This window comes from Aphis gossypii, chromosome X (assembly GCF_020184175.1).
Source record: "Aphis gossypii isolate Hap1 chromosome X, ASM2018417v2, whole genome shotgun sequence".
Lineage (NCBI taxonomy): Eukaryota > Metazoa > Arthropoda > Insecta > Hemiptera > Aphididae > Aphis > Aphis gossypii.
The window spans coordinates 45,986,834-46,001,652 of record NC_065533.1 but is presented as its reverse complement, the minus strand read 5'-3'; the positions used below and the strand labels follow the sequence as shown (position 1 = coordinate 46,001,652).

The 14,819-nt window shown below is 23.4% G+C and overlaps 1 protein-coding gene across 1 annotated transcript in view; it reads left to right on the top strand.

Moving 5' to 3' along the window:
• Positions 1 to 532: 532 nt before the first annotated feature.
• LOC114125504 (zinc finger protein ush-like) overlaps positions 533 to 14,819 on the top strand; it is a 97,960-nt gene continuing 83,673 nt past the window's right edge. Inside the window, exon 1 of the mRNA XM_050208158.1 lies at positions 533 to 1,259. Coding sequence (XP_050064115.1) covers positions 1,175 to 1,259 — 85 coding nt within the window. The 5' untranslated portion in view covers positions 533 to 1,174. The remainder of the gene's footprint in view (positions 1,260 to 14,819) is intronic.

Genomic DNA, 14,819 nt, shown 5'->3' with positions numbered 1-14,819 from the left:
ACCTATTAACACTTATTATCTGACAACTTTGTGTTCGTGCAAATGTATTATAATTTACGAATAGTATTTTAGATGTAACTCGCAGTATAGAATGCCGAGTAGGTACCTATTAAATTTCACAATTAATTTTATTAAAATAAAAATTGAACAAGATTAACTGTAATATCAATATTGAGTAATACCTATACTTTTAATTTTAGTAGTGTAATAAATAATAATAATATCAACTATATTCTATATATTATAATATTATTATATGACGTACAAAAACGTTATAAGAGAAAACTGGCATTGTAATATTTTTGTTACATATAATATGTATATTGTATATGCACGATATCACTCGAGGTCTGGATAATATAATAATTTAATATAGTAATATATTATTATAATATAATATTAAAACGTTTAACATTATAATTTATAATAATAATAATAAATAATAATAATATTATGTGGGTTCGTTCGCCGATAACGGTGTGGCCGGCGCGGCGCCGCCGCTACCGCCTCCGTCATGTCGTATCAGTGTGCCGCCGCCGTCGTCGCCAGTCGCATTGCCGCGTCCGACTCGTGCAGTCTGTAGTTTCGTAAATGTCCGTGAATTGAGCGCGTGCGCGCTCGTACTCTAGCTTCATCAAAATAATACGTTTGAAAATTACTAACCGTAACGTCGTCACGTAAAATTAAAAAAAATAAATTCGCCTGTTTTCCTATAAGTACATACCTATCGGATTTCGAATCATCTAATAAATTAAAATTTAACACTGCCGTAAAAAGCAATCAGAAAATAAAACTATATAAAAAATATTATTTCGTCCATCAGTATTGTTGCACCGTAAAAAGTCACTAGGGACTACATTTTGTTGTCATAGGTATTTTTTTTACGTCAAACGATTCGGAGACGTCTTGAACCCATCGTATTGTTATACACATTATAATATGTAGGTAATACTATATTAGGTAAAGTATTTAAATCAAAATGTTCGACACCGTTTAGTCGGCACTATAAAATCGGTCGTATCGCCACCTATACCGCGTTATCTATTTGCCCGGGGCTGGTGCGCGTGAAGAGTAAATATTGAAAAACGCGTCGTTTATCGCAGTTGTCCTGTCACTGCTACAACAACTGCCATCACCACCACTGCCGTTAATTGATAATGACTGGTAATCGTGCATGAGATGCTCATCGCCGACGGTTAGTCAGAGAAAAACAGCCGTAATGTCCAGAAGAAAACAGAGCAACCCGAAGCCGCTGAAACGTAAGATTCAATAATATAATACTTAAATAAGTATATTATAATAAAATATTCCTATAAGGCTATAATATTAATATGCACAATGCTTCTTGCTCGTTTTACACATTTATACCTCGATATTTGATAGGCGATTATTATCATTATCGTTATCTTTATTTATATAATTATATTAATTTATAATAGTATTATCGCGACAATAATTATTCGCGTCCTATGATGATAATATTATAATGATGGTGGTCGCTTGGTGTAGGACTTGCAGTGTGTAGACGTGTAGAGAGGATTTGGCTCTGATAAAATTAATAATAAAACCCAAGAGTAAGAGAGTGTAAAGAAAAAAAAATACTCAGAGATATCTATCAAGGGTTATCGAGTGGTCCGCCGAACACGTGGACGTTGAGTGTTGCGTACGATAATCGCTGACTTTAGTATCGTGGCGTTTTTTGTCAAATCTACAATTAGCGATTATCCGTCTCTCGAGTCCTACACAGGGAATGACGTTGTACAAATTGCAATGAATTTATTATTATTTATCGTCTATCAATATTAAAATAAAATATTTTAAGTCACAACTATACCTGATACAAGATACCTATAATAATAATAAAACAATTATTACTGAAATATACTTAAACTTATTATTAACTTAAATTGTTATTTGATAGAAAACTTTCCCAGTTTATCCCTGTCTATATTAGGAATAGATAGGTATCTTCTCCATATGCGAATAATTAGTTAGTAATTTTCGAGGTAATTTTATTTTTTTAATGGTTGTTTATAAATATAAATATTTTATACTTTCAAATGTATATTATATTTTATTACAAATGTAGAATTGATTAAGATTTCTGAATTTTATTATTAGTTCAGAAATAATTTTCATTTAAACGTGGTGCAAATCATAAAAGACCGAAAAATTAAATGCCTTGTGTATATTAATCAGGTATATAGTACAGATTTTTTAATAATTATGCGAAAAATCAAACAAATAGATTAAATTCAAATTATGCATGTTTATTTTATGACATAAAACCACCTCTTCATATCATAGATTGTGATCACAGATTTTATTTTGTACATTTTCAAGTACACATAATGAATTCATTGGATTATATTTGATATTTGATAACTTAAAAAAATTTGGAATTAAAATATGTAATATAGTACGTAATATTATTGAAAACAATATTTGAACAGCATTCCTACTAGCCAAATAAAACAATTTTAAATTCATATATTTTATATAGGTTGTATAATTTTATGAAGTCTTGTTTATTATTATTATAATATCCTTTAAAGTTTAAAGTATTTAATATTAAAAATGTAAAATTTTATACTTTAAATGTTATTTTGAAATAAAATTGTTGCCGGTTACATACTTTTGTACGATGAAAGTGTTCTAAATTGTCTTAAAAATATATATTTAAAACTATTTTATCGAAATCTGAAAGTTTAAATAGATACATGAATAATAAATATAGTTGTTATTATCTTTTATTTTTTGTTTGTGAATAAAACAAAAACGGATTTTACGATATGATATATTTTGTACTGCATATTGTTATAAATGGAAAAAAAAGAAAATGTTGTTTGTCACACATTGGGTCCTGTGACCTATCTCATAGTTGCGATAATAACACACACATGCATTTTATATGCACGTGTATGTATATGTTTATATGTATATATATATATACTCTTGGGTAGACTGGTTATATAGGTTTGCCCTTGATGATGTTTGATAGTTCGTGCTCTATCATCTCGGTTGGACTCCCCAGATGAGTCGTTCAGATTAGCCGAGAGCTGATGGGACCCGGCGCATTCACATTATCCTGCTGATAACATTATTGGATAACTCGACCCAGGCCCGCGTTTTCATCTCTAAATCTCTCAATGTTACCGAACGATAATCATCTCTGGGTTGTAGTTTTTTTCGTTATCTTTCTATACACCCTCTTTTAATTATAATCTTTTCGGATAAATCTCACCCCGCCTCATTCTAACAAAAATAAAAATAATAATAAATATTGTATTATTATATTATAAACACCAAATGGTTGTTTGACTTAACGTTATTTAATATTGTAGTAGAGGTTAATAATAAAATACATCTAATATAGATGCACGATGGTTTTTATGTGTAGATAATGTTCGACAAGCTACAAATGTTCAATTATGTGTTCTTATCTACATTATCATTTTTTTTTTTAGTATTTTACATTAATATTTAAATACATTTATGAGAAATAAAAATTATTACCTATCAAATTAAGTTCCTAATTTTTTTATAGACATAAATTATAACACTAAAACTTTTTATAAGTTATTACTGTTGTTTATTAAAAAATAAAAAATATATTGATAGGTTTTACCAAGACATTGTTGTGAATTGTAAAGAAAAAAAAATAGTTACCTAATAGGATTTTAAAGAATTTTGTAGATATTTTCATACATATTTCCTTGTGAACTTACTATATATCGTATTACATAGGTAAATATAGAATGAAATCTTCAACTAGTTTTCTAACGTAGGTTTGGTTAGGTTATTTTATTAAAGTATAATGGTTTTTCATACAATAACAGTTTAAAGAACACTGTTAGATCGTCAACTGTATTAAACTCGTGTATTTTTATTAAGAAACTGAATGACTTGAAAAAACAATATTGTCTGATGATAGGAATGTTAGTATGTTACATTTTTTAAAGTTGTTAATTTTTATAAATTCAATTTAAACAAAAAATTAAGTATAAAAATATAGGTGAAAATGTTCAAAACATTTTGTTTTATAAATTTTATAGTGAGATAAATTAATATTGGTAGCATAACTGGTATTTTATTTATTCAGAACCAAATGATTGAAAAAAAGATTTTTAAATTTAAATTTTTAAAAATTAATAATCAATAAATAAATATCTTAACAGATACAGGTACTTCATTTTATGGGTGTGGGAGGAGCGGGGTCGATGATGATTCTTCACAAAATATAAATGGTATTTAAAAGCAATAATTTTTATTATTTTCGATATAATAAAAATAAGTTTTAATTATATTTAAATTATATAGTTGGTTAAATAGTGTTAAATTAATAAATTCCCCTCTCAAATTGGTCTAAACAGATAGTACATTACTATATATTTTGTTTTATATTCATAAGCATAATATTATTATAATCTTAAATACTCAAGTGTTTTACCTATTTAATCGATGTATGATAGCCGTATATTATAATATACACTCTATAATTGTTGGTATAGATTTATATAATAAATAAATATAACAGTTTAGCCTATGTAATTATATTCCTACATGACTACATTGTACAAGAACGAAGGTGCAAAAACGTTTGAGATTTTTGAGCTATTCAACTTTGATATTCTTTATACATACAATGTTGATCGATAAATATGGTATAATTATTAACACTTAGGATTCAAGTGTCACTATAATATACTATTTCCTATTTTTTTAAATTCCATTTACTATGATAAACTTACAATAAAACTATTTTTATTTTATTTGAATATATCGAAAATATCGAATTAAATAATTTTATTTAAATTATAAATTATATATTATTTAATTAAAATAAATAGGTAGTTATAAAAAGTATATATATATAATATATATTATATATATTTGAAAGAAAAGTGCAGGTATAAATAATTTGTTAAATAGTTTTAATTCTGATCAATGAATTATTATAATATATATGTATATTATTTAAAGTCAAATTCCTTTTTTTGAGATTTTAAAATATTAAAACAATTTAAATTAAATTTAAAAAAAATAGGTCCTTAAGGTACCTTATAGGTATTTAAATATAAGCATTAAACATGTAATACAATATAATATATTTAAAAAATAATAAAATGTTAGTAATAATAATAATACTAATATTGAAATTTCTTATTAAATTGATTAAATTGAATATATTTATTGTAAAATTTGTTTAAGTTTTACACATACCTACACATACATATATAAATATATATTATTATACCTATGATAAGAAATCAGTATAAAAAATGAATGATAATAAAGAAAAACATCGTCGTTATGGATAAGTGTCTCTTAAATCATTTGTATAGATAATGGTAATGTACATAAAGTGTTTTGTTCTTGTACGACTGTCTTGAATAGAACGTTAAAAAGTAGATACTATATATTATTTTCACTTAATACGATTCGGTGATAATAAAATAAGTTATATGCTGTCAGGGATCAAGTGATTTATAATTAGATAACAATTATATAAAATTATAATAATGAACAATCATTGTAATCAACAATTCTTAGAATCAAGAGTTACAAGTAAAAAGACCTTTGCCGACATTGCCTAAAAACATTATAGTTATTTTAAATTGATCCTATCTCACGCCACGGTAGTTACTTGTTTATTGAAATCATTTTTAATTTATATTAACTTATTTATAAAATATGTTTTTATATTATGATCTAATTTATAATAATACATTTTTAAAAATTTATACTTAAATTGAAATTTACCACTACATACTAGTATTTGCTAGTATTTTTGCATTTAAGTAGATTTTGTAAGGGTTAAGTACTAAACAATCATTAATAAAAAAATCATGTTTATAACTTTTTAAGCTATAATAATAAACAGTAGGATTTTAGTTAAGTTTTTGGTATTTATTCGTCAAGAAATTGAAAATCTTATATCTAACACTTACTATTTATGCCACTTAACTTAATTAAATATACTTATATTGTTATTAAATATATATATATTAGATAAGTATCTATTTATGATATTTTATTTCATTTTGTTCAACATAATTATTAGTGCATCGATATAAATAACATAAAAAGACGTTGTCATTTTTATAAAGTCTATCTAAATACGCGAGTTATATACTATTAGTGTGATGTTGACCTCTAGTGTTTTTGATTGCTCCGACATGTTTTATATACCTATCGGCTATCATATTAGTATAGGTTTAGACCGATGATGATGAGGGGAAAAAACGACAACAGGTAATACACGATTGTACGTATTCAAATATTTGTATAATTACGTCATCGATTCTCACGGATAAAAAGAGTCGGTGAAAAAAAATTCTCTTATCTTTTTATTTTCTGGGGTCACGGATGGACGGTTATGAGTAAGACACAACGTGACCATTAGGCGTTCCTTGTTTACGAAACCTTTATATACTTATATATACCAAACTTATTTTTTTATCTTTATCGATTTATCATATAACCTCCTCCTTATTATACCATCTACTCGTTGACTGCATCTTTTCCGAAATACTTAAAATTATAATTAAGGTACCTAGGAATATTGTTGTTGTTTCCAATAACGTTTTATAAATAGTAAACAAATGACACTTTTATAGATATGTCCTAAATTACTACAACTTAGAAACCAAATCTTTAAATATGGTATCATAAATGAGGATGTTATTAACGATGTTTCTTTTAACATTTTTCAATTATCTAGGTTAAGAAGTTATTTTAACATAAGCGTTTTTTTTTTGTATAATGTTCAAATGTTAACGAAATTGGATATTCCAACATAAAATAATTTTTCCTCTTATGATTTAAGTTATATTATTGTTCTTCAAAAAATAATTATCATAAAGAATTAAAACTTAAAATTTTTCGATAGATATATTAAGATTTTCTTTACGGAATAGTATTTTGAAAATATTTTAACTAATATTAAACATAAATTATTTTTAGAAATAGATTCTTCTTTGCTCAAAGACCAAAGTCATATTTAAATATTTAACCTAACCTATTCAAGTTTATCATTGAATTCAAATACATTAACAAGTCATTATTGTGCTATCTTACTCAATGTCTTGTTATAATCTTATAAAGTCATAACCTACAATTCAGACAACGCGAGTTCTCCGGTTTTTGAATTTATTATAACAATTTTAATGAAAATAAATGACAAATTTACAAATGACATATTTGAATATGATAAAACTTGATTTAGTAAAAAATAAATTATGTTTTTTACGTTTCTAATCTTTTAATAGTCTTTTAACATTGTTACAGTGTTACGGTTTTATTCTACTGCTGAATCTAAAGAAAATTAATAGCCATGAATAGAATAGGGTCTCTCACGTATTATCCAATCACAATAGTGGCGTCTATATAGTAAATAGGTATAAGGGGGTTAAGAAAAATACACCAACAATTCAAATAGTTCTATCGAGATAAGGATATTTTTAGTTTATACACTGAACTCTGTAATTAATTTTATTTATAATACTATCCTAATATTATAAATTCTATAAAAAGATGAAATAAACATAACTTTAATCGTGATTTCAAATTTAAATTTGTAATTGATCGCTCGAAAAAAGTATTTATAAAAAATTAATAAACATAATATTTTTAGTACTAACTTTAATTATTTTATATCTAAGAACTTTCAAGTATAGTTATAGATACTTACTTCTTTTGAATTAAATATTCAATAAAAAAGTATTTATATAGAATATAGATACATACAAATGCTTATAATTTTTTGAATGACATTTTAGGTTTTTTTTTTGAGTGGAGAAATTAATTTATTAATTTTACAAATGTGTTTTTTAGTGTGTGAATGTAATATGTATATACATTACACAGTACACACGGTAAATAATCGAAAAACACATACATTTTTAACGTTGAGGTTAGTTTCGAATAGCAGTTAGAGAATTGGATCTGATTTGTACTTAGGCAGGTCAAACATAACAATTACCAAAAAATTTAAAAATAGTCCACTTATAGGTGATTGATAATTTTAAGTTTTAATATAGGTACTAAATACTAATATTAAACTGGTTGGTTTAGATAGAGGCAAAGACTTTTCTAATAGTTATAATTTATAAATTTTAAACTATTATAGGTATATATCATGTATGAATAAATGAAAATAAAGTATAACGTTTCTTGAAAATATGAATTATTTTATATTATGTATACATAGGTTTGGTATGACATTGACATACAAATATCCATTTGTCGTTTTTTTTTTTATTATTAATATGGGTAATTGAATAACACAGCAAATATATAAAAATAAGTATAAAAGTTTGAGTAAATATTTTAAATAATATCATGTATAAGTACATTTTTAGAATTTTTTTTATGATAATATGTATTTTAGTATTAAAAAAATATTTTAATATTTTTACTTAAGTATTTAACAAAACTCAATAGGTATCTATATCTGCTTTATTTTCTGTGAGCAATAAAATTGATCAATGATAAGTTATTAATGATCATTATCTATTACATGTAACATATAGTTTATGACGCCAAAATAATATTTTAATCAACATTTTATTGTGCCATTATATATTTAATATTTGTTCAACTTTAGATAAAAACTCTTCCCATTCAATATTTTTTAGCTGACTTTCATAATTCTATTCCTCCCAGATTCCGTTCACTTAGTGAATGGAAATACGATTTTTCATTCGTTGCAAATTGTCAATGATAACGCCGTCGTATTTTTTTCATCTGTATAATATATGTATAATATAATAAATAATAATATAATATTACAAACATAAAATACATACAAATAATAATAGGATTTCACCATTTCTCGTTACCAGTTGGACCTATACCAAAAATAAAATTATTTTATCTATGCATAATGCTTACACATTTACACTATTATTATTTTTTTTTTTAACCAAAGTTGTGCATATATTGTGGATTTAATTCTATTGTTACTGCCATAACACGTCTGTGTCACCTTTCGTATTTAAATCGCTTTTTTCCTCGTACCATCTACCGCGTGCTATAAAGTAAATTATGTTTGGACTTAATAATATAGTATACATAGGATTTGTTTATAATTTATTTATTTTCACACTAAAATTGTTTGCTACGTACTATAGAATTATTTAAATGTGCTTATGGTAAATTGTGTGTTGATACTTGATACAACCATTGCCGGGTCAAATTGAGGTTAATAATTCCCAACAATTATTATGTTATGGCACCTGAAAATGTTAGAATTAAAAAAAAATTAATCATTTTATTTTTAAAGTAAATGTATACTTTATTATTTATAGCTATTAAATAGGTTTCAAATGATATTTTGTAGTATACACTTCATAGTATGATATTGATAAGAATAATTATTACGATAATAATGATTAAAACAAAATACCATTAAACTTGTTAATAATTTATCTTTGTAATTGGTTTAAAATTTACTACAGTACACTAGATCAAAAACAATTAATTTCGTAGTTAAAAAAAAAAAAAAAAGATAAAGTATTAAAATAAATTTTTGTCTTATATTTCAATATTCATTATAAATAATTGTTTTATAAATAATAAATTTTAAATGCTAGATTACGTAACAACCTATGATTTTTGTTAACTACCATAATTTTGTCTGAATTAACTTTTTTTAAACACTTGGAGTTAAGATAATCTTATTTGCTCTTTGCCAGTTATATATACTCCGATATGATGTCATTATTGATAAATTATAATCCTGTTTACCACGTGAGTTTCTTAGTTAATTGCCAATAAAACATCAAACGATTTTCTATTTATTTTGTAGTTAATCATAGTATATTGTTTGTATTCATTATTCTTAGAAAATTGTAATTTATTTCATACTTCAATATAGACAGTATATACCTACTGTGTGTTACTACCTACTATTAATTATAGTTTTAGTTTGTAATTATCTTTGATTATCAGATTAATTTAAATTCGTTATCAGAAGTAGAAATTCGTTTTAGTTTTACTTTATTAAGTATTCCTTGTAATTTTGTCTTTTTTACATATCTTTAAATGCATAGGCTTATAACATATTACAATACTATTTACAGTATCAAGTATGTTAGTAAATGTGATATATATCAGAAACTTTTAAGTAAATTTATAAGTGCCTATGTAGATTTAGATAAAACGTCATTAAGTTAAATCAAATAAATGTAATAATTATTTAAAAATGGAAGTACTTAGTACATTGTAGGTATATAGTCAAAATATATAATATTACAAAGAAGTAGTCTAGGACTCTTTTAGTTTCATATGTCAGTATGTCACGCACACATTAAAACTATCTAATAATTATCAATTAATATATAAATTTATAGTTTGACTGTAATAGTTATTCGTTTTAATTTTTTAGTTGGCTTTAGGTAAGTTAGCGGTGGAAACATTGTTATAGATTCTGGAAGATGGATTTTCTACTATAAACTATTATATCTTTACCCATAAAATTTTCTCAGAAATCTTAGTTGCCGATTTATAATTTTGTTGGTAAATGCACAATGCAGAGTAGGAATAAATCATAAATGTACAGGTATAATGTATTAATATTTAACTGTGTTTATTTATTTGAATGTGGATTAATATTACTAATTAGTAACTAATGCGTAAAAGTGTATAAGCGTAAAGGATATTACATAAGTATACACAAACCATTATACTGTTTTTTTTTTTTTTTATATCGGATTGACTTTTACGGTATTACTGATTTGGATATACATATACACTATTATATATGTCAACAATTTATCAGATATGAGATATCATTGGATCGTATATGTCCTATGACCTATACGATAATAATATTTTTTTGTATGTGTCTATAGTTTATGATTAATATTTTATTCTGTTGAACAATGAATTAAAATATTAAAATACAAACATTTATTTAAATAATAATTACGTACAAATTCTTTGTGGAAGGGAAAAAATTCAAATGCAATGAAAATAATATACTAATTATCTACACGAATCAGTATGCAGTACTTAGCACCTACATACTACTTTATATTGATTGTTATATAGTTATAAATTATAAAATATTTTTTTAACGGTTTTACAAATAATGGTTAATTAATCAACACCAAAAACAAGTATGTAGTTTATTCCCAAATGAAAAAAAATATCAACGCTTAAACGTTATGTATACAATCGTATACACATAGACGATATTATATCATATAGACTATAGTTATTTATTGAAGTATAAGCGTAAACAGCTATTAAATTATTTTAATTTAATTATGCATAAATTAATGCAATTAAGTTATTATATGCTTATAAGAAGGACTAATTCACGATGAAATGACTTATAAATATATTTAAGAGTAAATACAATAATAATTGCAAATATTTAAGAAATTGAAATAGTCATATTATTATATTTGAAGAATATAATTTTGTTAGTCCTTTTATCCCTTGATAGTTGTTTATTTTTGTTGACGAAATCATCGTTATGTTTTTACATTTGTTAGCAATTGTTTAAGACCAAGTATAACTTGCACGGTACTATATTTCATTACATACATAACACTTGCAACTGCTTTAAATAAGGGGACATTATTATTGTTTTGGCCCTCCAAACATTTACAATAATTCTGATATTTTATTCACCTAAATATAATATATTTTGTAACCTTAATACGTTTTATTTAACTTAATTTTATTATCAATTTAGTATTATAATTTTGAAAAAATATTTTTTCCGTCAAATACACAAACAATATTTCTACGTAGAATTATGCCAGCTTATGTTATATTTAGCCAAGTTGTGTCATACATATTATAATTATAATAAATTATTATAATAATTTAAAATCATAATGTAATAAAAAATTATAAAAATATAATTTGAATAATAATTTTCAAAGAAAATTGTGAAGTCAAAATCTGTAACATATAAATAAAAAAAAATTTAATTTATTTAAAATTAACTATTTATTTAGTTCATGTCATTTTTTATTTTAAAAAAGTTATTCCACAAAACTGTTTATTTTTGACATGTTCATAAACACTTTAAATATCTATTAGATTTCATAATACCAGTGTTTGTCATTGTGTAGAAAACGAATGTCGTTTAACCGTTACCTTATCTGCATCATAAAATATCTAAATACTAAATAATTTATTTCACGTTATCTAATTAGTATCATTAAAAGCATTTTCACTAGGTATTCTGCATGTGCTAGTTTAGTATACGAGTTTACATATTTTATGAGTAAAGAAAATATCTTACATGTGTTTGTTACTTTGTTAGTTATAAGTTATAATTTTTAAGTAATAAATGTTAGTTAGGTATATATAGTAACAACATTGCGTAAGATTAATAGTTTTATTTGTAATGAAAATATATTGTTTGGTTATTGCGTGTTTTTCATGCAAAAAACAGAATAATATCTACTGCATTATTTTTTTCATAATATTAGAAAATTAAATTTAAATTTATAATAATAAATAAGACTTATACTCGTACCTTTAATCAAATGTCCAAATATGTATTTTTTAGAATTTTTAAGTTGTAATATAATTTATAAACTGTTTAAATTAAAGTTTTAAAGACTTGCAACTTTTTACGTAATAATATGAAAGGTATCTTGTACAATCTACATCAGAGTCGTATTTAAAGAAGGAGATTACATAAAAATATGACGGGACAAATGAATTTAAGTATTTTTAATTTTTTAATATTCCTACTTATAAAAAATAAAAATAGGTTAGTAATTTCTAGAACAAATACATAGTTTTATACTTTTATCTAAATTGTAAATTTGCATCAATGATACATATTTAACGATATGGGACTGTACGCAATTAATGTTATTTCACTGTAGTGTCTTTATATAAGAAAATAGTTCCAAACGTACTTTATATACATGTCTTATAAACAATATTGTACTTATAAATTTCGATATTTTTAATTGATAAATATATATAAACAACATATAAGGAACCTTGTACTAAATTCTTAAGCTTTTTTACTCAGTGAATAATTGTTTATCAAAAGGTATAAAAAATAAAATTAAATAAAATTAAAAATGTCAATATAATGTAAGTTAAATATTTTGAAAATTATATAATGAATATAAAATTATCATCTAGGCGAAAATTTAAAAAATTTACTTATTTATTTTCGAGTTAAACCAAAAAAAAAAATCAATTTTGTTAAAAACTTTATTTGTGTAATCAATCGTATTGTCCCTTTTTTAAAATTTTTTTTTTCAGTTATTTTAATAAATACTAAGAATTTTTAATTTTTACCTGTAAAGTACAAGCTAAATTCAATTTTCTATACAAAACCAATTTCAAAGGTTAAATAATTACATATTTTTGTAAAATAAATATATTCATTGTTCCACATAAAATTATGTAAAAATGTATTGTATAAAAACAAATATATATAGGTCATAGGTGTATATTAATAAACCACCTATAATAACTTTCAGCATCTAGTTAACGTCTATTAAATAAAATCAATTAATATACCTATTTATGCTTTTATTAGAGTTATCTCTTTGTACTATTTATTATTGTAATATATTTAAATTGAGTTTTGATAGATACTATAAAATTTTTGTTAGTTTATATTAAAGATATTTTAAAATATTTTTTTAAATTGTAAGTATATAGTAAAACAAAGTTGATAATACGAGTATAGCTATACACATTTGTCAAAAAATCTGAGGGAGTTTTAAAAATGTTATAGTTCTGAAGCTTTTTTCCCTTCATTAATTTTCAACTATGTTATACATATTATACTGATGTATATGATATTTACGTAATGGAGTTGTTATTTTAATAATATATAGAGTGATTTGTTGAGTTATGCTTATACCAATTTTTTAATAATTTTTTAATTTTTTAATGTTTAAATACCTTTTTAAATGTAAGTAAAAGACAAAATTTTCTGTAACACTTAAGAAGTGTTCCTTTTTGTTATAAATTATTTAGCGATTATATTTTCAAATAAATATTCATTCATTAAATCAAAATCTGAATGAGCAATTCTTTGCTGATTAAAACATTCATATGTTAAGGTTAACGGTCTTTATATTTGAAAAAATATAAAATATATGTAATATTTTATTTAGTTTTTATTTTACTCTTGAACTATTTTTTATTTTTTACAAATTATAAATGTTGATAGATCATATTATTAATTAGTAATTACTAAAATTAAACAAGTCATTATTGCTATCATATCTTCTAAACATTGTTTATCATGTACCTATCATCCTTAGTACATAAAATTAAATAAGTTATATTAACACAAAACTTATTCGTTTAAATTTTAATACTGATACATCTACATTTTCAAAAAAATTATCCATTAAATAATTTAGCTATAATATTTATTTTTATCATGTTTAATATAAAATATAATTTAATAAATGATTAAATCGAAAAATTGTATTTATTTTAATGTTTATCCGTACATATAGCATATAATTAATATTAGTTTTTCCGATGTTTACTTAAGCGATATTTAAACAATACTTAATAGCAATCCGAATAAAATAAGCGTATTGTACTCAGTTCACAAAATATTGTACTCCGTTGTAATATTGTTATAAACTTACAACTGAAAATAATTGTACAACGTTTCTAGTTCTATTAGCCATCATTATGACATATTAAATATTTAAAAAAAATAATTGTCTTTATACTTAGGTATTTTATATACTTTTTATAATTAAGTAAATAATGACATGTACATAAAGCTAACTATTATAATACAATTTTAATTCCCATGTATTGGAATGAAAATATTTTCATGGTAAAAATCTGAACTG